The sequence below is a fragment of the Herpailurus yagouaroundi genome, unplaced genomic scaffold (genome assembly GCF_014898765.1).
Source record: "Herpailurus yagouaroundi ecotype Mexico unplaced genomic scaffold, PumYag 100, whole genome shotgun sequence".
Classification (NCBI taxonomy): Eukaryota; Metazoa; Chordata; class Mammalia; order Carnivora; family Felidae; genus Herpailurus; species Herpailurus yagouaroundi.
Genome location: NW_024412391.1, coordinates 33,020,969 through 33,044,644, shown reverse-complemented (window position 1 = coordinate 33,044,644; position 23,676 = coordinate 33,020,969). Strand labels below are relative to the sequence as shown.

The following is a 23,676-nucleotide window of genomic DNA, read 5'->3' as shown; positions in this document are numbered from 1 at the left end:
AGTTTCTTTCCAAATTTCTTTTTCATTCTGTCCTTGTTTTTAGGACAGAATGCAGTCCTAATTCCTAATCTGCCCAAAGTGTCATAAATCAATGCAAGGTCTTCAAAGACTGCTACAGAGACATATTAGGCTTCTATTATTCAGAGCTACTGCAAAAAAAAAAAAAAAAAAAAAAAAAAAAAAAAAGAAAGAAAAAGAAAAGAAAAAAGTTATTAAACAAGCATCATTTTTAGTTTTACTGGAGAAAACTCAATTTAGTTCTGTTTTTCTTCCTATAAAGCTTCATCATTTCCTGGAACATAATATGATTCAACCATCTGTGATAGGCTAGTATTGATTTCCGTATCTTCAACAGCACATTTAAAATCAACAAGCTTTAAAATGTTTAATTTCTAGTGATTCAATTGAATTTTTTTCCTAATACCAGAAACTTATTTTTAATAAATTAGGGTGTTTTGACACTTTAAATAGAGTCTCTAGACTTGAAGAGGAATTATCACTTAAATATTTTGCAGTGAGAGAAGTCTCATGCCTCTCTACCTCAGAATATTTTGCAATATCAATAATTATTACAGAAAGTCTTGCACTGTACTTTCTAGCATGGAAATGTCTGTGTTGTGAGCAGGATGTGCTTTTCCACAACACCATTGATCCTGCCTGACCTAAGGCCTCCCTGGACAGGAAGTGAAGTGACTCTGTTTTCTATGAACACTTCTTGGACTCCTCCTGAACAAGGAGAGCCACAGACTAAAGGAAATCAAATTATGTAAAGTGAATGAATGATAAAGTAGCTTCTATTTCATTGGCAGGGTGACCATTTGTTCCAGTCAGTCTTGGCCACCACATTATGCTGACTGATCCAACACAGTAACCATCCCCTTTTACTCCCAAATGTGTCCTTCTTTAGGTGATAAATTATACGGTTACCCTCTACACTGGTGACTCACTTCACTGAGGTTGCTAACTACACAGAATCCCAGATTCCAAGTGTCGTAAAGTGTATTTCAGTAGGTAAGAAGAGAAATCATAATAGACTTCGTTTCTGACAGGGCTGAGAAAATCTGTGAAACAGAAATACAAGTGCCCAACAAAAAATGTTGATGCCTTACAAATTTCAATTGTGGTTGATTCACATTGACTTCCTGCAGTTTGGTGCTTTCTATTCATTTTATCTTTTTCTAAAACAGTCCTTCTATGTGAGTCATAACAAATTAATAAGAAAAAGCAAATAACTATGAAAAATATTTTGGTGGAACTAATGGCCTTGTCTAAATATTACTTTCATCAGCTTTTTACTGTTTGTGTTATAGATAAGTAAGCGCATTTGGGTTAACATGAAAATGACTACATTCCTAGCTAAGTTATCCACACAATCAAGAAACTGCTTTGTGATGTTAATTAATGTGGACATCCTGACAGAAAGTTCAGACTTGCCAAGTCACCTCTTTTATGGTCTTAGAAGTATTTGGCTGAATTCGCTGAACAAATACTTCAACTGTACTTTTGCCTTGTCAATATAATCATAATGATTGTGATTACAAACAATGTGACTACTTAAATGAGTCACTCTGAAAATATCAAAGTATTCACCATTCATGTCATAAACAAGGATACTTAACTACTTTTAGAGGAAGCTACATATTATTTCCTCAAGAGAGAAATACTTGGACCCGTTACTTGGGTCAGACTGCCTCCCTTTAGTCTTTCCTCCATACAGCAGACAAAATGATCCTTTAAAAATGCCAATCATATCCTATCAGTCATGGTTCATAACATTCCACAGGCCTGCCATCTTACTACAATAAAATCCAACATCCTTCCTATGAGCCACAAAGCTCTGCAAACCTCTTACTCCTAGTCTCCTACCTCAGTTTACCTCATTCAGTAGGGTCTGATATGCTGACTTCTTGCAATTCCTTAAACTCACTTTATACATATACATTTCAGGATTACATTTGTTATTTCTTTGGTCTGAACTTCCTTTGTCCTAGATACTAACATGGCTCTCTTCCTTTTTCCCTTAATTTACAAGTTTGCTCAAATATCTTCTCATTAGAGAGGTTGACTATGAACATCCTACCTAAAGTAGCAGTTCCAGACCCCTGCTCTATACTTTTTTTCCTACTTTATTTTTCTTTAGTACTTTGAGCTCGTGGCATTGCATTATGTGTTATGTATTTGATGATTATCTGCTTACACTAGAATGTAACCTTCATGAGGGCAGGGACTTTGTCTCTTCTATTCAACTGTGTCTCTCTAGTGGCTAAACCAGTGCTCATTAAATGAATGTTTCTAAGGTCTATAGGTCAGGGAACTGATTAAAACAAACGTAACCCAATCATCTAAACTAATTTCACAATTTGTGTGGAAATGTTTTGACTTCTGAATCTGAAGTCCACAATTTCCCCATTGCATATGATCTTTAAATCAATTTTTTCTGAAAATCATATTTCATGTATTGTTGGTAAGAGTATAAACATATTGGTAAGAGTGTAAAACTCTTAGGAGGGAAATTTAGCTGTATATTAGAACTAAAAATAACAACAACAACAACAGCAACAGATGTTGACCCAGTAGTTCTACTTCTAGCTCTCTGTTCTACAACAATAAACACACACATGTCCAAAAAAGTATGTGTGCAAGCATGTTCATTATAGCATTTTGAATTTTTCAAATTTGTGTTATTTCTGTAATTTAAATGAGTAAGTAAATAAGTGAGTAGGTAAATCTTCCCCAGAGAGTAATGTCAAAACAACTACCAAGGAGAAGAGATTATAGTTTTCTTGAACATGAGGTTTCAAAGGGTAATTTTGAGCAAAGTGAATGCTAATCACAGTGCTCCAATTTGGGAGGCCTCACACTATATGCCATACCTGCGAGCCCCTTCCAAGAGGTCCCTTATAGCCACAGGGTCTGTACTAGGCAACTGGCCAACACCGCCACACTGGCCAGACCAAGGAAGTGTGCCTACCCCAAAGGCAGCTGGTTTATTGGCTGACCAGTGGCCTGTCAGGTGGGCATATCCTAGATCTACACCTCAAAGGGACACATTCATATTCTCTCGGGTAGTTTAAACAAGAGGCAAACCCAAGGAAGTCAGCAGTTAGCAATGGGGCAGAAGCCAACTGGAACCCAAACAAGATGGGCAAAAGTAACACGCCAGCAGACAGAGGGTACAAATGAACAGAAACCAGTAGTCCTGCTGAACTCCCGTTCCGATTCTTCAGTGAGGCTAGGCTGATCCCTGGCTTCTAACACCCTTCCTTCCCCAGGTAGAAACAGAACATAATTCAATCATCTGCTGAATTACCTTAAAAAAAAAAAAGTGCTCTTTAAACTATACTTTACTACATATCTGTTTTTTTTATAACTAACAGAACATTAAGTTGAGGATTAAATTAAGACTTTGAAGTGCTTAGCTCTGAAAAGATAATCGTTTCCTCTCTATGCTCTAATTACGTGTAATTCACAATAAAAATACTACAAAACCCACAATAAGGGTAACTTGAGTTGTAATCAGTCAAAACTTTTTTCTTTGATCATTTTGTGATATATCAAGTTTTTTCCAAAAAAAAATAGAAAGAATTTGGTGATGTGTATTTATGTTTAGCTTGCCTACTAAGAAATCAAGCATTATCCAAGTTAAAAGTGGGAATGGAAAGTCCACATTACAGATCAAAGCACCCTGTCTTCTACATGTTAGGACACCAATAAACAAATGATTTCTAGTGGTAGACAGAAAGCAAATTTAAAAAAAATTTTGTATATGTTTTGGCATTGAAAAAATGTGTCATAGAGAAGAAAAGGTAAGCCTAATAGTAAATAATACTTTATTATACTTAAATACCTGTTAATATTTATAAATGCTGTTAGAAATATATTATAGGAATTATTCCATTATTTTTTAATAATTTTTGTTTATTTATTTATTTTCAGAGAGAGAGCACTGTCTGCGCAGAGCCTGATGTGGGGCTCAAACTCACCAACGGTGAGACCATGACCTGAGCTGAAGTCAGACGCTCAATCGACTAAGCCACCCTGGCGCCCCAGGAATATTTTCAACTATTAATTTAAAACCCAGGAAGACTATAATTCTTACATACCAATATTTCAGAGGAATAAAATTTTAAATTTTCTTTTAAAACACCAAATACAAAAATTATTTTCTCTAATCAATTATCAAATAGTTTTTAGAGGCTACATACTAGGAAAGTCTTGAGCCTTGACACTTCCATTCTGTATGCCATTCATGGGTTCATGGTAGAGGTGTAGTGAAGGGGGACAGAAAGGGACACATGTCCAAAGAGTTAATTTTCAGGATTAGAACAAAGAAGCCAGACTTTGCACATGGGTTGCATCAGTGGGGGGAAAAGGTATAAACCTCTTACATCCCCACCTCCCTTTTCTTCATCTCCCAACCCTGTGCCGATAATCCTCCCTCCAGCTCTGCCTCCCCTCTGTGAACCTAATACAGTATTTACATTTACTGAGGAAAGAACAAGCCAGATTTTTTCTCAGGGAGGTCTGTTGTAGGATTTCTAATTGTACAGAGATTTTTATGTCTGACCAAGTTTTATAATCTTGCATTGACTCTTCAGCTCTAATCAATATTGATACATCTGAATTAAAACTGTCTTCTCTTTGTATTATACAATAAAATGAATCCCTTGGCATTCCTAATCTTGTTAGATTATTTGACATAGATAAAATTTTTGCTTCCTGTGTTGACCAATTCTTTTATTTAAATAACTTCACTGAGATGTAGTTCATATAACACATAATTTACTCATTTAAAATGTACATTCACTGTTTTTAATATATTCACAGAGCTGTGAGACTATCACAATTTATCTTGGAATGTTTTCATGTCCCCTACCAACCAACCAACAAACAAACCAACAAAAACAAAACACAAAACACAAAAACCTACTATACCCATATCTTTCATTCTCCTTCTTTATGCCTCTATTTTCTGTCTCTATAAATTTGCCTATTCTGGACATTTCATACACCATAAATAGAATTAAATTGTATATGGTCTCTTGTGATCAGCTTCTTTCATTTAACATAATGTTTTCAAGCTTTGCTAACTCATTCTTTAAATGGGATTTGCATCATATCCACACTGTTTTCCAAATATTAAAAGAATATTTTGTATATTTATGCATGTATGTCAAATGGTTTTCCAAATTATTGCCCTTCCCAGTTCCCAGAAATCAGAAGGCTAGGTAGCCTCTTCAAAATAAAAAAAACACAGTCCTCAGATTCTGCAAATTGAAAATGCAAATCCTCCAGGTAAAAAAAAACTAAACTCTTTGATATTAACACACTTACACCTAACTAAAATCACATTATTATGCATGCACATTCATCCTCCCCCCAAAATGACTAATCTATTTAAGGTCTCAAAATCAAAGGACTTCTTATAATTCAAAATATTAAATAACCAGTACAAAACAAGCAAATGCGTTGAACAGACGCTTCACTCAAGAAGATATATAAATGGCACATAAGCACATGGAAACATGCTCAACATCAGTAGCCTTCAGGGAAATGCAAATCAAAACCACAACAAGATTCTATTTTATATCCACGAGGATGGTTGTAATAAAAAAATTCATAGTACCAAGTGTTAACAAGAGTACAAAGAACCTCAACCCCTTTTACACTGACTGTAGAACATAAAATACAATAGCCACTTTCAAAAACAGTTTGGTAGCTACCAAAGTTAAACATAGATTTCACCAAAATAGCCAGTATCCCTAGGTATATAGGTGTTTTAACAATGATATATGTGAATACTTCTCGGTAGAAATAAAAACATATTTCTACCCAAAGACACAAATGTCCATAGCAGTGACACAAATGTCCATATCTTTACTCATAATATCCCCAAACTGGAAAAATCCTAATCTTCATTAACTTGTAAGTACACAAACAAAATGTGGGATGTCCATACATAGAATATACTTAATAATAAAAAAGCACAAACTACAGATATTCACACATTGGAGGAGACAGAAAAAAAAAACCATTCTGATATGTGGTGGAAAAAACACAGATATAAAAGACTACATATTGTATAATACTGTCTAAATAAAATTTCTAGAAAAGGCCAAACTATGGAGACATAAAGCAGATCCATGGTTGTCTGGGATTGGCCACTGGCACTGGAGTAGCTTCAGTTAAGTGCAAATGGGAGGAGGGAACTTTTGAAGGTAATGGAAGCTCTCAAAAACTAGATATGGTGAGGGTTGCACTATATTTATATATAATAATATATATAATAACATATATTATATATATTATATATAATAATGTTTATAATAAAACATTAAACTATATTTAAAATGGATGATTTATACAGTATATAAATTACACATCAATAAAGATTTTCAAAAAAACACAAATATTCATAAATTTAAAGCATTCAAACAATACCTCAATATCTCCATTAATACTGTGCAGTACCAATGAACAGGAATTCATGACATGAAAGTTTTGCCCATTCTTTCCTACATCAACAAGTTCTCAAATTGTTTGGTCCTTTATACTCTAAAAATAATTTGTACTCTTAAAAATAATTGAGGATCTCAAAGAACTGTTGTTTATGTGGATACCATTTGTCAATATTTACCATATTAGCAAATATACTCTGTCAATATTTACCATATGGGGAATTAAAATGGCAAATTAAAAACAATGTTATAGCATCACTTCCAACAATAGCCAAATTATGGAAAGAGCCTAAATGTTCATCAACTGATGAATGGACAAAGAAATTGTGGTTTATATACACAATGGAATACTACTTGGCAATGAGAAAGAATGAAATACGGCCATTTGTAGCAACGGGGATGGAACTGGAGAATGTTACACTAAGTGAAATAAGTCATACAGAGAAAGACAGATACCATATGTTTCCACTCTTATGTGGATCCTGAAAAACTTAACAGAAGACCATGGGGGAAGGGAAGGAAAAAAAAAAGTTAGAGAGGGAGGGAGGCAAACCATAAGAGACTCTTAAAAATTGAGAATAAACTGAGGGTTGATGGGGGGTGGGAGGGAGGGGAAAGTGGGTGATGGGCATTGAGGAAGGCACCTGTTGGGATGAGCACTGGGTATTGTAAGGAAACCAATTTGATAATAAATTTCATATTAAAAAAAGATAAACTAAATAAACATTATAAAAATTAAAAAATTAAAAATAAATAAAAACAATGTTATAGATTCAATCTAAAATAATAACAAACCTATATGTTAACACATAAAAACAAATACATTCAATGAAAAGTATAATTATTTTCCAAAACAAAATAAACAGAGTTGAAATCAGTGGCATTTTTTATGTTTTGCCAATCCGTTTTGTGTTTGCTTAATAGAAGACAACCATATTCCCATATCTTCTCTTGCATGCAATCTGAAGCAATATCACACATCACACAGCCTCTGGAAAACCCCACTGTATACTCAAGAGAGAATAAGAATGAAAAAGGCAAACAGCATCTTAGTATTATTAGGAAAGTAGTTCTGATCTCACTGACCCCCACAAAGGGTCTGGGGAATGCTTAATACAGTTACTTTAGGATTAAGATTATTGGAAAACAGGATCAGGAAACTTTCTGAAAATAATTTTCAGAGCATTTTGACCCCTACATTGTATAGACCTGACTACAACTTACTTAAAAGTAAGCAATCAAAATGAGACACATCAGGCCACATCAATACTTACTTGTTGAATCTCAAATGCTGTTCTAGATTCATCAGCAAGTAAAATAAATAAGACAATACTACAGATTGTTAAAATACCTGATTGTTAGATTGTTATTTTCTTTTTTTTTTTAAGATTATTTATTTATTTTATGAGAGAGAGAAAGAGAGGGAGAAAGAGAAACCCAAGCAGGGTCTATGCCATCAATTCAGAATCAGACTCGGGGCTCAATCCCACCAACTGCGAGATCTTGACGTGAGCAGAAATCAAGAGTCGGACTCTCAACCAACTAAGCTATGCAGATAAGTTGCCCCTACATTGTTATTTCCTAAAGCTACTATTTTAGTCATGGATTCAGAAGCTTTTGTTTTATATCCTTTCTCGTTTTCCACCATTGCTATGAGTGCGAAAGCTCTGACCTAGTTTCTGTATATGCTTGTAAAATAATAAAAAATTTTTGAATTTTTCTAAAATAAACCTCGATACCATAATCTAAAATAATCATGCTAATTTTAATATTTGAAAAATAATTATTTAGTTGTCACTTTAGAAAACATGACTAAATTAAATTGAATTAGTATTTATTTCTCCTGTGCCTCACATTTAAAGAATAATATAATTGGGGCACTTGGGTGGCTCAGTTAGTTAAGCTTCTGACTCTTGGTTTAGGCTTAGGTCACAATCTCACAGTTCATGGGTTCTAGTCCTGCATTACGCTCTGCAGTGATAGAGCAGAGCCTGCTTGAGATTCTCTCTCTCTCTCTCTCTCTCTCTTTCTGCCCCCTCCTTTCTCTCTCTCTCAACAAAACAAACAAACAAACAAACAAACAAACATTAAAAAAAAAAAAAGGATGATAACGTAATCAAAAGTTTCTGTGTGCCTTCTATCCTGAAATAGTTGGAGATGCTCGCTAAAGATGTACCAGTTCATTTGAGATGTCTCCAAAGCTCTGGTCCTCTTTGAACTGAGTTGTACCTCCCAAGGAACATGATTTAAAACTTGACAAAATTCCAGAATTTATAACTTGAACTCAGTGTAAGTACTTACTTGACAATATCTCCTTCAAGAGCAATCACTCTTTTAATGATCTTCTGTTCTGGGTTTTTAGGGGACCTAGAATAAAATAAGATTATACAATCAGTTATGTCTCTATTGTTTTAAGGAAATGAAAAGAAATTCTGCAACAAAATAAGCTATATTAAAATCATTACAGAATCTTTGCACCCATGACGTGGCCTCAGTCCTACTTAGGTCCCCAAAGTGATATAAAGCTACTGTTGAAGTAATTCTCATTTTAAACCTTTGGAGGAGAAGCCATGATGACAGTTTATTAAAATAAAAAGTAGAGAAGGATAAGAATTTTAGTATTAAAGCTAAGTACTTGCAAGAGAGAGGATTCATATACAAAGAAAATTAGATGTTTCTTTAAAATCTCATACTTACAGTTTCTTTATTTCATTTAAAATAAACAATGGAATTTTAATTAAATCCACAAGAAAACGAAGAAGATGAGAGGTGTTTAAAAAGATCAGAAGAGTCTTTTAAACTGCATTCGGGTTTAGCCATTTGAAAACTCTGTAATTCGGAGCACTAAAACAAGGGTATTGACATCCCACTCTATCCCTAGAATCTCACTCTGCAGAAAGCCATGTCTGCCCTGAGTAGCCCTATGGAGAGACTCATGTGTTGAGGAAATGTCTGCTGACCATGTGAGTGAGCGTAGCAGTAGAACCTTCAAGCCTAGTCAAGTGCTCAGAGACTACAGCTCTGGCCAACAGTGTCACTACCATCTCCTGAGAGACGGCGAGCCAGGCCACCCACCTAAGCTGCCTTTGTCTTCATGATACTCAGAAAATGTGTGAGATAATAAACATTTGTTCTTTTAAGCTTCTAGATGTTGGGGAAATTTGTTACACAGCAAGGGCTAACTCAGTCTTACTAAGGCCAATTTCCTGCCAATAATGTTTTAAGTCTTTTAACAGACACATTTCAAGGAACATCTCATATATCACATAAATGATCATTTAATATGATTTTGGAAATCAAAGACAGATAAAAATATTTTCAATTCAAGTCACATTTTGAATTGAGTTGCTTTTGAAAAAGGAAGGTAAATGCACAAAAACTGAAAAGATTAAATATATTCAAAATGTAACACTTCATCAAAGTAAATATGCAGTTTCAATAAGATTTATATTTCACATTATATGTTGTCGAGAAAATGAAATCATCTAAATCATTTGCATCTACTTGTGAAAATTAGTCTCACGTTTTTCACTAAATTATAAGTATTCTTTATTTTAAAAGGAAATTTGGTCAGAGTTTTTGACTGAACTGTCCCTTTCACTGAACTAACTGTTACATCTCTATAATTTTACTGTCATCTGTGTGCAGCTAGAGTGAGGGTTCTTGGAACAGTGAAACTGAATAAATTGTACAGGACCACTTACAGACATTTAGGAAATTCCCCTCCTTTGTCTCTTTGTTTTAGATAACCAGAAATGTATAAAATGATATTCATCCTCTATGATCACCAAAGAATTGCATATTAGAACAATGGAATGCCATTTTCCTATTACACTGACAAGCAAATAATAATGATAACAACAACAACAACAATTGTAATGCTGGTAATACAGTTTGTTGTTGAGGGTCTAGGGACATGGGTACTCTATGTATAAAGCATATGGTAATGTAATCATGCATTTCCATAAAACAGTGACGAGATTTTATATTCTTTTCAAGATGACAATTGTAGTTTTAGGAATTAATCCTAATGAAACAATTATGAATATATGCAAAATTTTAGCAGTATGGATGTTATCTATTTTTAAAAAGAGAAAAAAATTCTGTTAAGAGTAGATTAAGTAAATAGTCCATCCACATAATAAAATATATACCAGTCATTAAAATATTATAAAAGAATTTTTAATGATGTGAAAATATCAACATAATGCATAGATTGAAATGAAAGCTAGAAAATAGTATGCATACTGTGACCTCACATCTGTAATTAGAGAGAGAAAATGTACATGCAATTGTACAGGGAAAAATCAGGAAGGACATAAAACCAAAGTTGGGGTGTAGGGAGTTCTGTAGCTGATAAAAAAAAAAAAGCGTGCTTAGAGTTTTTGGTTCAGATTTGTGGGAAGTCTATTAGCAGATGACAACTGTTGGTATCATATGACATTACCTAAGAAGAAATGCCCCAAGAAAGGCGTGAGACCTGAACTAATCGCCAAGTTCCCCCACCTCACACTGATGCAGTATTAATGCCAATGAAATAATATGAAAAGCAATCCTTATCACTGTAAAACAATATTTTATGCCAACAACTTTTAAGCTCTTGAGGTGCTTGAAAAGAATTTTATGTTTTAAAATAATCTATATTTTAAGATCATGAGGCAAAATAGAATATGCAAAGTGAGCTATCTATATAATTAAAGTCTTATGAATTACTATTTCAAATATATCTATAAATTTTAATGTAATATTAAACTCATGAATCTAATCAAAAGATTCAAAATGAAAAAAAAGCTATTACTAACATTAATCCCATTACTGCTCAAAATCTATATCTATATTTTAATCATTATGCTGTTGAATATACTACTTTCATGTAAGTAGAAGTGGTATGAGAGTTATTATAGATTTACATTGTGAAAGTCATTGAACTTCCCTTTGTCTAAATTTCCTTGGCCATTTGCCCATCTCCTGGGAAGTGTGAAGAATAACAAGCGAAGGATTATATGCCCTCCTTTAGGGATACGATGTATGGTGTCCAACAAATACTAAAATTTGCATTTAAATTTGTAATTTCAGTGTTTTCATAATAAGCATTGTTTTACAATATTTATCTCTGGATCCTGACTTTTAAGCATTCTGTCATATGCTGATGATTTAATTAGGCACGTTTCCTCCAGAGGCTTGGACAGGATGTCTAGAATTATCCACACAGGGCTCCGCACATGAGTTTGGTGTGGCAGAATGGGTGGGTGTCTAAATGCAAAGGCTGTCGGGAGAAGAACAGGATGCAGCACGGTCAGTGCATTTCTATGACACTTAATGTTCTTGAATTTCACTTCCCATCTTGATAAAAATGCTGTTTTCACCCTGTTACAGGAGGGACAGAGCCATGTCTTAGGTCTCATATCTCTGGAAACGATTTCATGCTCTTGTATGTTCTTTCTGTACACTGTAATTTTGATCCTGTCTGGAGCACTAGGAAGGTACTTTGGAATACTCAGGAGATGCCCTCTTGAGTTTTGTGGGGATGGAAAGATTAGCAAGTGTGCCACGCTCTCTGTTCCTGTTTCCATCACACAGATACCTTAATCCTGTGTCTAGGCTCTCACTCTTCTCCCATTTATAGTGAAATCCTAAAACCTCCCTCCAGATTGTAAATATTTTTATGTTTACGTGACTCAGGATTGGCCCAGATTATCACAGAATTAATCTCATTATCAGAAGTCATTTTAACGACAGTCTAATGTAAGCATGGATACCGCAAAAATACCACACTAATTACATATGTACAGTGCAGTCTAAATTTTAACTCTTCCTTCATAAGGTAGAAGAACTAATATTCTAGGCATGCCTTATATTAGATAGGCTGTTTTTTACTGTCCTAAAGAATGGCCATGCATTAAAACACATAACTACACCATCACAATAAAAAAAATGGGAACATTGCTGTTTGAATCATCAAAATAAGATGTAGAATAAAAAGTCCAGTCAACACATTTAGAAAAAGTCATATAAAAAGAAAGTCATATCAAGTGATAACTTCCGTCTTCCTTTTGCTTTGAGATATAATTAACATATAACATTTTATTAGTCTCAGGTGTACAATATAATGATTTAATATTTGCATATAATGAAAATGCTCACCACAATAAGTCTAGTTAACATCCATCACCACACACTTTTTTTTTTTTTTTTAATTTTGGAAAATGTTGCCTGGGTCTGACATGGTTTTCATAGAAGGTTAGAGCTAGAAAGGCCTATGAGTGTATCTAGCCTTTCCCTGTTGCTTGTGATCTCACCCATGGCCTAAGTGTCACTACTGGGTCGCTTTGTGCCTTGTAAATGCATGAACTGGGGTACAATTTCCATGGGGCACAACCCTGTTACAATGGAGATGGCTGTCACTCTCTTGCTATAAGTGAGCCACTGACTACAATCATCCTACAGAACCAATATGGGTCTCATTTTCAGGGACATAAGGCCAGATCAGAGGTCCTGCACAAGAAGTCAATCAAATTTAGCCTGTGGAAAGGTTTTGTTTGGTTCATGCATAACTTTGTTTCAGTCTTGAACTAGCCAATAAAACAGGAGACTTCACACAAAAATTCTAATTTCTTGTTCCTCTTGAAAAAATGGGAAGATCTGGCAGTCCTAGGCCCACATTCTTGCAAGAAAAAATGTCTGTAGGAGCTGAGAAGCAGAGACTACGGGAGTCCCAGAGTTCCAAGGGCTGGTTGAACAAACCTCTAGTGGCTGAGGGCATGTGAGGTTAGGAATCTCTAGAAATCTTGGCGATTTCCTTCACTTCTATCATCACATAACTACTGAGACAACATGTATAAAATCTCTGGCAGGCAGGCCTAGTACCTCGTAAGTAGGTAAATTTTAGAGCTATCTATCTCGTCTTAAAATAAATTCATAAAGGAGATCAATTAGCTGGGCCCAAGCAAACTGTCACAATCCTTCTTTTAGATCCACAGAATATTTATTTCAAAACCCCTCTTATAATGAAGGGATTTTCACAGACTGTTGAATTAGAAGGCAAGAAAGGCATCTTAACGGTTTGGCCAAACTTTATTATACAACTAACTAAAGAAACATTAAAACTAAATATAATACTATTCACAGTGAAAAGCACAGATTAGTCTTAACTTAAATGGGTATTATCTATAAAATCAAGATAAAAATGAGCAAGTTTCAATGTTGAATTCTGTAGATTTTCTTCACTCTCAGTAATATGAACTTTCACATATAACTGCACTTTTAATGATTTTTTTTTAATTCAGTGCAGTTGTATTAATTAGTACTTTCAAAACATTTTACTTTGGTCATCATTTCAGCTACATTGTTGCCCTTACAGACTTTGCTTTGTATCACGCGAATCTTTTAAATTTAAAGAAAACACACGATCTGGACTTTCGTTGCCCTTTGGGTCCATTCTTGAAATAAACTCACAAATGCGGAGCTTGTAACTTCAGATATACTTTCGGAATTTGAATATTCTATATTTCAATATAATAGTTATATATTCAATATAATATTAATATAATGGCCAATATTTGTATTTATTATTTTGTATTTCAATCCCAAAAAATCACATTTGCCCTGATTTCTCAGAAAGTGCTCCAACCCAACAGGCTCCTTAGTATTAAGGGGATTGACAGATGAGGTGGCCAAAGCCAGGTTAATGTTCCAAATGAGCTTTCAATAATAACTGAGTTTTTATGGGTACCAGATCTTGTGGAGAGATCGTGGGAAAGGTACCATCAGGCAGGGGCAGAGAGGGTTAGGTGCATAGAAAACCTTGAGATAAAAGGAGTTTTAGAGCACTGGGGCCAATTTTCTTTAGCATGTTCATATGTAGGATAGGACCAGAACAGGGAAGGGATGATTTATCCACTTTGGCTATCTTCTCACAGCATAGCCTACCTGAATCAGGCTACTGAGCAGCAGCAAGAGAGTTTTTCAGAGAATCTGAGAGACTTCAGTCAGAGTTTCTAAGCAATCGAAGAATGTGGCAGCAGGAGCGACAAGCTTGTGTTTCAGATTTATCTTCTACAATTCTTTACACAAATGTATTTTAATAGCACTGATGAAATAACAAAAGCGTGGGCTTTAAAGAATTAAGCTGTTGTTTACTGATAAAAATTTTTCTTGGTTAAGTGAAAGACTTGTTTCACTGTCACTAATTAGGATTGTAAGATATTTAATAAGCAAATAGTGACAACTGGCCTTCTTAGTAAATCAGCCTTGATTATGTAAAATCAATTAAGTGTGTATTATGACTTCAACTTCTCTACTTGAAAAGAGATGAGGTCCATTTCTATGTCACCTAGGAAGGACGTTGGGTTTGCAGTTGGTGTTGAGGAGAATAACTACCATGACTTCCAGTGCTTTGAAAAAACCTTAGATGCTTGGCCTCCTGGCCAAGTCTCTATGATTTCATATTGTTGGCGCAGTCACTGTATCCCTGGGGGTTGCAGCCCTCTGTAAGTCTGCTGTGGCCAAAGAAAAAAGGCATATGCGGATTTCTACAGAAACTATGATTCCATGAAAGATCTTGAGGAGCTGAAGAAGGCTGGTATCGTTTAGAGTGCAAAGTGATTTTGGAGCGTAAAGAATTTCTTTGGGTTGAGTTCCATGGAAGTTTGTCACTGACTCGTGTTCTTAAACTAGGAAACATGAATATTGGGTTATGAAATAGTTTCCCTTGATAAATAAACAATTAACAAATAAAAATAAAAGAGTAGTAATAGTTTTATAATCATGTATTTGATTCTGAAATAAATGTTCTTAACTATGAAAAACTTAAGGCATTCAGTATAATCATAACAATGAGTTCATTTCCATCAGTTTATTAAATTCAAGCATGTCAAAACACAGAACTTTGCAATCTTCAGCTATTGAACATAATTACAGTTATACCTCACAGTCTAGAACAGGTTGTATGTAAATGAATATATTTATATAGCACATATATAAAATACATGGCATATATGTAAAACATATATATGTATGTGTATGTATGTGTATTCTATCATGCAATATGGCATCTTGCTATTTAAAGAAATTCCGCTGATCTGTAAAGAAACTCCTGGACTGAAAAATACATTCACTGATTTTATTTTGTAAATCTGGGTTTTCACACATTGAATATGCTTAAAGTTGGCATATCTGTGGAACTGGAGGAGATGAATACTTAACATAAATATGTATACTGACTATACTTTTAATTAGACTACCAAAGTACAAACCTTCATATAAAAGTATTACCACTCTGTGCCCAAAGTACAACATGCACTCAGGAGTATCTGAGCTGTTTCTCCTGTGGTCAATTAGATTTTGCCCCTCTACCCACATTCAGTGAGTATGTCTTTGTAATAGGGTACCAGTTAAGGCCATGGAAGAAAAATTAACCAGTCTTCAAAGGACTCAAACCTTCAAACTAACTTTATAATCCTAATATTGCTAATTGGCTTAATTAATTAAGCTAATTGGCTTTATATCTTTAGCTTCAACCAGGTTAGCAAGTAGTGCCACATTCTTTTAGTAGACTTGAAGAACATACAAACCGTGAAACAGCCTGAAAGTACAAGGTATTGACATTTTCTATATCAAGCCATATCTGTATCCATCAACACATCATGGAAAAGGCAGACCAACTGAGATGCAAAACACATACTAGTACCTAAGAGCTGAAGACAAAACACTTACACCGATGTCCAGGCAAGATATTTGCAATAGGTGCACTCACCTAGAGAATGCTATTGGAAGGACCGCCCAGGGGCCAGTCTGTCTCTCACATCCCACTTGCAGTTTGCCTCAATGTTGTCATATTATGGGGTGTGAGATAACAAGCTTAGGGCCTGAGGGATCTTGGTAAAAGCGAAGAGAGGGAGAACAAAGGCAGTCTTGATCATTTAACCTGGAGCCAGCACTTAAGCCCCACCCCATAATTAATTTCCCTTTGGACAAATATCCAAATGGAAAAAAAAAAAGAAACAAAATTATTTTCCTTATAAACATGAAATGAATGTCTTATCTATGGTGAATTAAGTTTCTGAAATCGGCCTAATTGTGTTCCACAGGTGTTTGTGATGAACAGAAGCTGTTAAATTCCATATGCATCCATTAGAGGTGCGCACGCCAAACAACACGGATAGAAGTTCTTCAGTGTGACCTTTTGTGGTCAAATAAAATTGTGAGGTATACACTGATGTGCCAACCTGCTGCCTTTCTGGCTCATGATGATAGTCACCATATGACACTTTGCAAAGTCAGGCAATAGAAAATAAGGAGTTAGACGGGAATGGGGGCATTTCAGTAGCTGCCAACATGGGGGTGAGGGGTTGGATTTTTACAACCAGACAGGCCAATATACCGTTCAATGGACAAGAGCATGGACAGCTGTCAACTGAGGTTCAGGTGTCCTTCCCCTGCTGCTGTCACACTCTAAACTCCCCAGAGCCTAATGCTACTCTGACAAGATGAAGAAAAAAAGCCAGACTTCATTTGACTTGAATTACCTTTGAACATTCTTGAGTTTATCCTAATTTGAAAAGAATAAGGTTTTGTTTTCAATAAGAAACCTAAATTCCAGTAATGGCAAAATAAAGTTATATATTTTGGCATACATTATTGTTATGACATGAGAACGTGCACCCATTCTATTTTCTTTATTCCATCACATGTATCAGTAGACTAATATGCTCTCTAGTGACTGTAGTGACATGCACTATTAATGTTGCAAGTATGCTGCTGGATTCAAAATTTCCAGTAAAATTGAGTTAGGTATATGTGTCAGGAGAAGTGAAATTCCACATAATCACTGAGAGTATCATAATTTCTCTAAAATGCTCAATCTCCTAGAGAATGTTGATAGTATAGAGGTCAAAATATAAGTAGAATATGAAGCATCCTGGTTTGCTTCTGTTCTAACCCTGCTGAAATTATTAATTTTAAAAATACTATATGGTACTAATGCTCTATGGAAGAATTTTAAGTTAGGCTCCAATAACCATACAGAATTTGCTTCCTTGAAAATGTCAACTTTATGCCCCCAATAACAAACTGAATAGCATTAGTAAATTGTCTTCAGTGGGAAAAAAAAGGCCATGATATTTTGGGACTTTATAGAATCCACTGCAACTGGTCATCTCTGCAAACAGCAATATCATTTACTGGCTCATCTGGACAGCCACTTACACTGCTCCAGTTTCTAAGCTATCAGAAACTTTTTCTGCATATATATTTTTTCTACTATTTATACTGCAATAACTTATAACTATGACAGTTTATCAATGCTTTAAACTAAAAAAAATACTAATTTTAAGTTAAATGTCTCTTATTCTTAATGGTATGCATTTAGTTCTAGGTCTCCTAGCATTTATGACCTTATTCCTTTCTGCTGGATGGAGTATATGGAGCTAGAGGAGAGGGGAAGAATATAATGTCTGAGAAGCTAGAAGCGTTTCAATTTAGAAAGAGTTTTTAGTGGCTGAGAATAAATGTCTGTTAGTGAGAAGAGGAAAGTTGAGCATGACAAATGATTTAATGAGGAGTTAAAAGAATTCCAGTTGTTAGATCTTCTTGGTGGATAGACCCCTTAATTATGATATAATGCCCTTCTTCATCTCTTGATATGGTCTTTATTTTTAAAGTCTAGATTGTCTGATAGAAGTATGGCTACTCGGGCTTTCTTTTGTTGACCAGTGGCATGATAGATGGTTCTCCACCCCCTTACTTTCAATCTGAAGGTGTCTTTAGGTCTAAAGTGGGTCTCTTGTAAACAGCATATAGATGGATCTTGTTTTCTTATCCATTCTGTTACCCTATGCCTTTTGATTGGAGCATTGAGTCCATTGATGTTTAGAGTGAGTACTGAAAGGTATGAATTTATTGTCATTATGTTGTTTATAGAGTTGGAGTTGAACATTGGTGGTGTTCTCTGGTCCTTTCTAATCTTTGTTGCTTTTGGTATTTATTTAAGAGTATTTAAGAGTCCCCCTTAAAATTTTTTGCTGGGCTGGTTTAGCGGTCACAAACTCTTCACAGATAACATGATGCTCTATATGGAAAACCCAAAAGATTCCACCAAAAAACTGTTAGAACTGATTCGTGAATTCAGCAAAGTTTCAGGATACGAAATTGATGCACAGAAATCGGTTGCATTCCTATTCACAAACAATGAAGCAACAGAAAGAGAAATCAAGGAATTGAACCCATTTACAATTGCACCCAAAACCATAAAATACCTAGGAATAAATCTAACCAAAGAGGTGAAAAATCTATACACTGAAAACTATAGAAAGCTTATGGAAGAAATTGAAGAAGACACAAAAAAATGGAAAAATATTCCATGCTCCTGGATAGGAAGAAGAAATATTGTTAAAATGTCAGTACCACCCAAAGCAATCTACATATTCAATGCAATCCCTATCAAAGCAACACCAGCATTCTTCACAGAGCTAGAACAAATAATCCTAAAATTTGTATGGAACCAGAAAGACCCCGAATAGCCAAAACAATCTTGAAAAAGAAAACCAAAGCAGGAGGCATCACAATCCCAGACTTCAAGCTATACTACAAAGCTGTAATCATTAAGACAGTATGGTACCAGCACAAGAACAGACACTCAGATCAATGGAACATAATAGAGAACCCAGAAATGGACCCACAAACATATGGCCAACTAATCTTTGACAAAGCATGAAAGAATATCCAATGGAATAAAGACAGTCTCTTCAGCAAGTGGTGCTGGGAAAACTAGATAGCAACATGCAGAATGAACCTGGACCACTTTCTTACACCATACACAAAAATAAACTCAAAATGGATGAAAGACCCCAATGTAAGACAGGAAGCCATCAAAATCCTCGAGGAGAAAGCAGGCAAAACCTCTTTGATCTTGGCCGCAGCAACTTCTTACTCAACATATCTCTGGAGGCAAGGGAAACAAAAGCAAAAATGTACTGGGACCTCATCAAAATAAAAAGCTTCTGCATAGCAAAGGAAACAATCAGCAAAACGAAAAGGCAACCAACAGAATGGGAGAAGATATTTGCCAACAATATATCAGATAAAGGGTTAGTATCCAAAATCTATAAAGAACTGATCGAACTCAACACCCAAAAACCAGATAATCCAGTGAAAAAATGGGAAAAGACATGAATACACACTTCTCCAAAGAAGACATCCAGATGGCCAACCGACAAATGAAAAAATGCTCAACATCACTCATCATCAGGAAAATACAAATCAAAACCACAATGAGATACCACCTTACACCTGTCAGAATGTCTAACATTAACAAAGGCAACAACAGATGTTGGCGAGGATGCAGAGAAAGAGGATCTTTTTTGCATTGTTGGTGGGAATGCAAGCTGGTGCAGCCACTCTGGAAAACAGTATGGAGGTTCCTCAAAAAATTAAAAATAGAACTACCCTACGACCCAGCAACTGAGCCACTAGGTATTTATCCAAGGGACACAGGTATGCTGTTTCGAAGGGACACATGCACCCCAATGTTTATAGCAGCACTATCAACAATAGCCAAAGTATGGAAAGAGCCCAAATGTCCATCAGTGGATGAATGGATAAAGAAGAACTGGAGTATTACTTGGCAATCAAAAAGAATGAAATTTTGCCATTTGCAACTACATGGATGGAACTGGAGGATATTATGTTAAGTGAAATTAGTCAGCGAAAGACAAATATCATATGACTTCACTCATATGAGGACTTTAAGAGACAAAACAGATGAATATAAGGGAAGGGAAACAAAAATAATATAAAAACAGGGAGGGGGACAAAACAGAAGAGACTCAAAAATATGGAGAACAAACAGAGGGTTACAGGGGATGTGGGAGGGGGGATGAGCTAAATGGGTAAGGGGCATTAAGGAATCTACTCCTGAAATCATTGTTACACTATATGCTAACTAATTTGGATGTAAATTTAAAAAATAATAATAAAATTAAAAATTCTGAACAGAAAAAAAAAAAGAATTCCAAGTGGTTGTAAGGCAACTTTGGAGACAAGGGAAGAAAAATGGGGAGATTACCAAGAACTAACAGAAGTTACCTTATTAGGGTAAACCTACCGCATAGGTACAGAGCAGTCACTAGAGAGGTACACAGCCAGGTGAAGTAGAGGGATGTGCCGACAGATTCATCAAAGGGGGCACAGAAGCACTGACATCTCAGTTTGGAGACGGAAGACCCTTGAAGTTGCTAAATTTTCTTTCTAGTAATTTAACAGAGCCTCAGAATCAGAGAAAGTTGGTTACATTGTTATTACACTCCCATGATCGTCCTTTCCGTTGCTGGGTTATCCTGGAAAGGTTTTATTCTTTGTAAGGACATTCAGAGACCAAAATATTCCTGGTGCCCAGTGTCCTAGATATAGAACATCAAAGGAATCCCTTTCCCAAAGTCGCAACCATATCCCAACTTGTGATGCATCCTTTCTTAAGGCTAAAGCTTGTCCTGCTAGTTTTGGTGGACACAATGAGTAAGAACTAACAAATGTGTTCAGGTATGCCTTTGTATATATATATAAAAACTGAGCTATGCTGAGGCTACAGTTTGCCAGATTATTTACCCCTTCCTATCATTCTTTAGTATACACATACTGTAATCACTTCTTTTTCTAGTCCATAGAAATTTATTTCGAACAATCGGTACCCACTTAAAATGGAACATATGATGTCTACCCACATGTGTTGTTCCTTACAGAAAGTCACTTTGAGTCTCGGTTGAAAGACAGTGATTAATGTGAGAAGGCTTGCCTGCTTTCTGAGCATCGGTCCCCTAATTCTGTACACACACAAAATGGACTCTAATCTCTACAGCTGTCATGTTGAAGCTCTTCGTGAGCTGTACATTTCACAGGCTCTAAAATCACTCTGCAGCTCAAACATGATCAACAGCTTTCCTCAAACCAGAGCAGCAGTGAGAGACTATTAAATCAAAACGGGAGCAAACCCTCATCTTCACGTGTGCAGGAAATTCATAGGGGGCCTGATTTCCATATGGTTCCCACAGCTGAAGCTTAATGAGTTATCTTCCAGATACAGGTACAACCGTCATAATCCTCAAATACCTCTACAATGGAGTAAAACAAGTCCAAATAGAATTAAGGAAAATAATCTCCAACTGGCCTTACATGCCTGTGGGTTAAATGTATGAAGGAGGCTTTGATTTAAATAAAGGCAGATTCTCAGAAACATATGCTCACCACCCACCATTCTTCATCTGAATGGTAGGAACTAAGGAGTTTCATTTCACTGTAGCACTGGAGCTTTGCCAAGAGGCAGAAGCACAAACATCAGTGATTAAGAAAGATCTCCAGTATAAAATGTGTTTTCAGAGGTCCATTCTACTTTAGAATGGGTTTATAGGCAATGGCGTTATGTTTCGGATTGACCACATGGAGAGATGTTCTGATGTATATAACATTATTAAGGTCTACTTTGGACTTTTAAATAATGTAAGTCTACTCCCTAAAATAAAACACCTTCCTTGAAAAGATACAACAAAATCATATAACCAGTTCCCTCAAAAATCTTCTGACTCAGCTTCATTGAAAAAGGTACAGCCCCAAAGCCTTGCTCATGCATATACCCTGTCTCTCCCACCTTTTCTCAGCTCTTTCTTGCCACTGCCATCTGTTTGCTTTGCTTTTTTCCAGCACGTTGCCCATCCCTCCAGGCTGTTCACTGGCACCTGGATGCCTCCCTCTAATTCTTTATAGCACAGTCCAAGAAATGTCCCGGGTCTTTTCCAATTCTTCTTCCCAAAGATTTTCCTTAACACCACCCCCCTGCCCGCATATTTTGGATACTTCTCCTCAGATATCATTTTTCAATTAGATAATATGCAAGTCTGCTTTGGGTCCCCTCTTTTAAACACAATTATTTCCTGTTATGTTCCTTTGTGTTATACCTAGGAGGAAAACTTTCTGGCTATCTCATCTTTTACAATTACAATTCAACAAAATCCTTATAATTCCAGGCTTTAAAGACTTAAACACTACATTCAGAGGAGTTGTGTGGTGAAGAAGTAGCTAATACAAATGCTTCTGGAAAAGTCATGCTTCCTTTTCATTAACTTTTAATACATAAACGTCCGTCTACTTTGTGTGATTAGGTACACTGACCTAATCACACAATCAATATCCAACGGCAGAATTCTTACAGATTTAAAATATGTAACATGATTTAATAAATGAAAGGCAAGGAAATGGAACTCAAAGGTAGGAACTCTACAGAACCAATGAAAAACAATAAGGTAAATGACCATATTTATCTCTTTTGTAGTATCTTTCATACTATATCACTACCCTTTTAAATTAAAATCTCATTTTATTTAGTTCCCAACAATCCAATCTAATCACTTTCAAGTCAAAGACTCAGCTGTTTAGAATGCAGACTGTATCACTGCTGTGGTTATGTGTACTTGACCTCCTGCCTGTTAACAAAGAGACTCAATTAATTATTTGCTGTTTTGAATGGCTATTTCACTTCACCTCCACCTTTCTTTAAGTGTTAAAAGGCTCAATTGCTTTATCACCTTAACCTTAGCTTTGGAGGATGCACACAGAATTTCTTAACTGCCAACTAATAAACCATCTTGATCCAGAAAGCTAATTTTCAGGACCACAGCTCCTACATGTCTTATGCTAGAGTCAGCTAAAGCAACGTATTGACCTGGTGGCACATCATCTTCCAAGAGAGCCTCTGCATTTTCAATGGAAGCTTTGGTGCCAAACTATTCCCTTGATACAGGTAAAGACACACACTAGCACTGCAATGGACTGTAGTGTCACAGTAACAGGGAAACACTGGTTTCATTACAAGTGTTACCATACAAAAATGGAATGCTTTCACCATAAACTGAAGGTATGTAAATTGATAGTGAATTGTTTTTTCCAATGTACTTTTAACTTCTCCTATAAACTTTTAGTTACATTAAACTCAGTAGTATAATCTCATACTGAAATCTTGAAACACCAAACCAGAACAAGAAAACAGCTTCAAAGGAAATATGAAAATGTCCTTTGCAGTGTATATGTAAAGTCTTACTGATACCCGTGAAAGTATATATGTGAAAAACTAGCCTCAAAGCCAAAAGAAACCAAAGAATCTTCCTGCTCCTCATGAATTCCATTAATACTGATACCATGTAATATTTCAGAAGTTCCCATTTGATACATATTT

At 35.5% G+C, this 23,676-nt stretch overlaps 1 protein-coding gene across 1 annotated transcript in view; it reads right to left on the bottom strand.

Annotated features, from left to right (window-relative positions):
- IMMP2L (inner mitochondrial membrane peptidase subunit 2) overlaps positions 1-23,676 on the bottom strand; it is a 702,214-nt gene that overhangs the window by 75,052 nt on the left and 603,486 nt on the right. Inside the window, exon 6 of the mRNA XM_040471579.1 lies at positions 8,760-8,825. Within this exon, the coding sequence (XP_040327513.1) occupies positions 8,760-8,825 (66 nt within the window). The remainder of the gene's footprint in view (positions 1-8,759; positions 8,826-23,676) is intronic.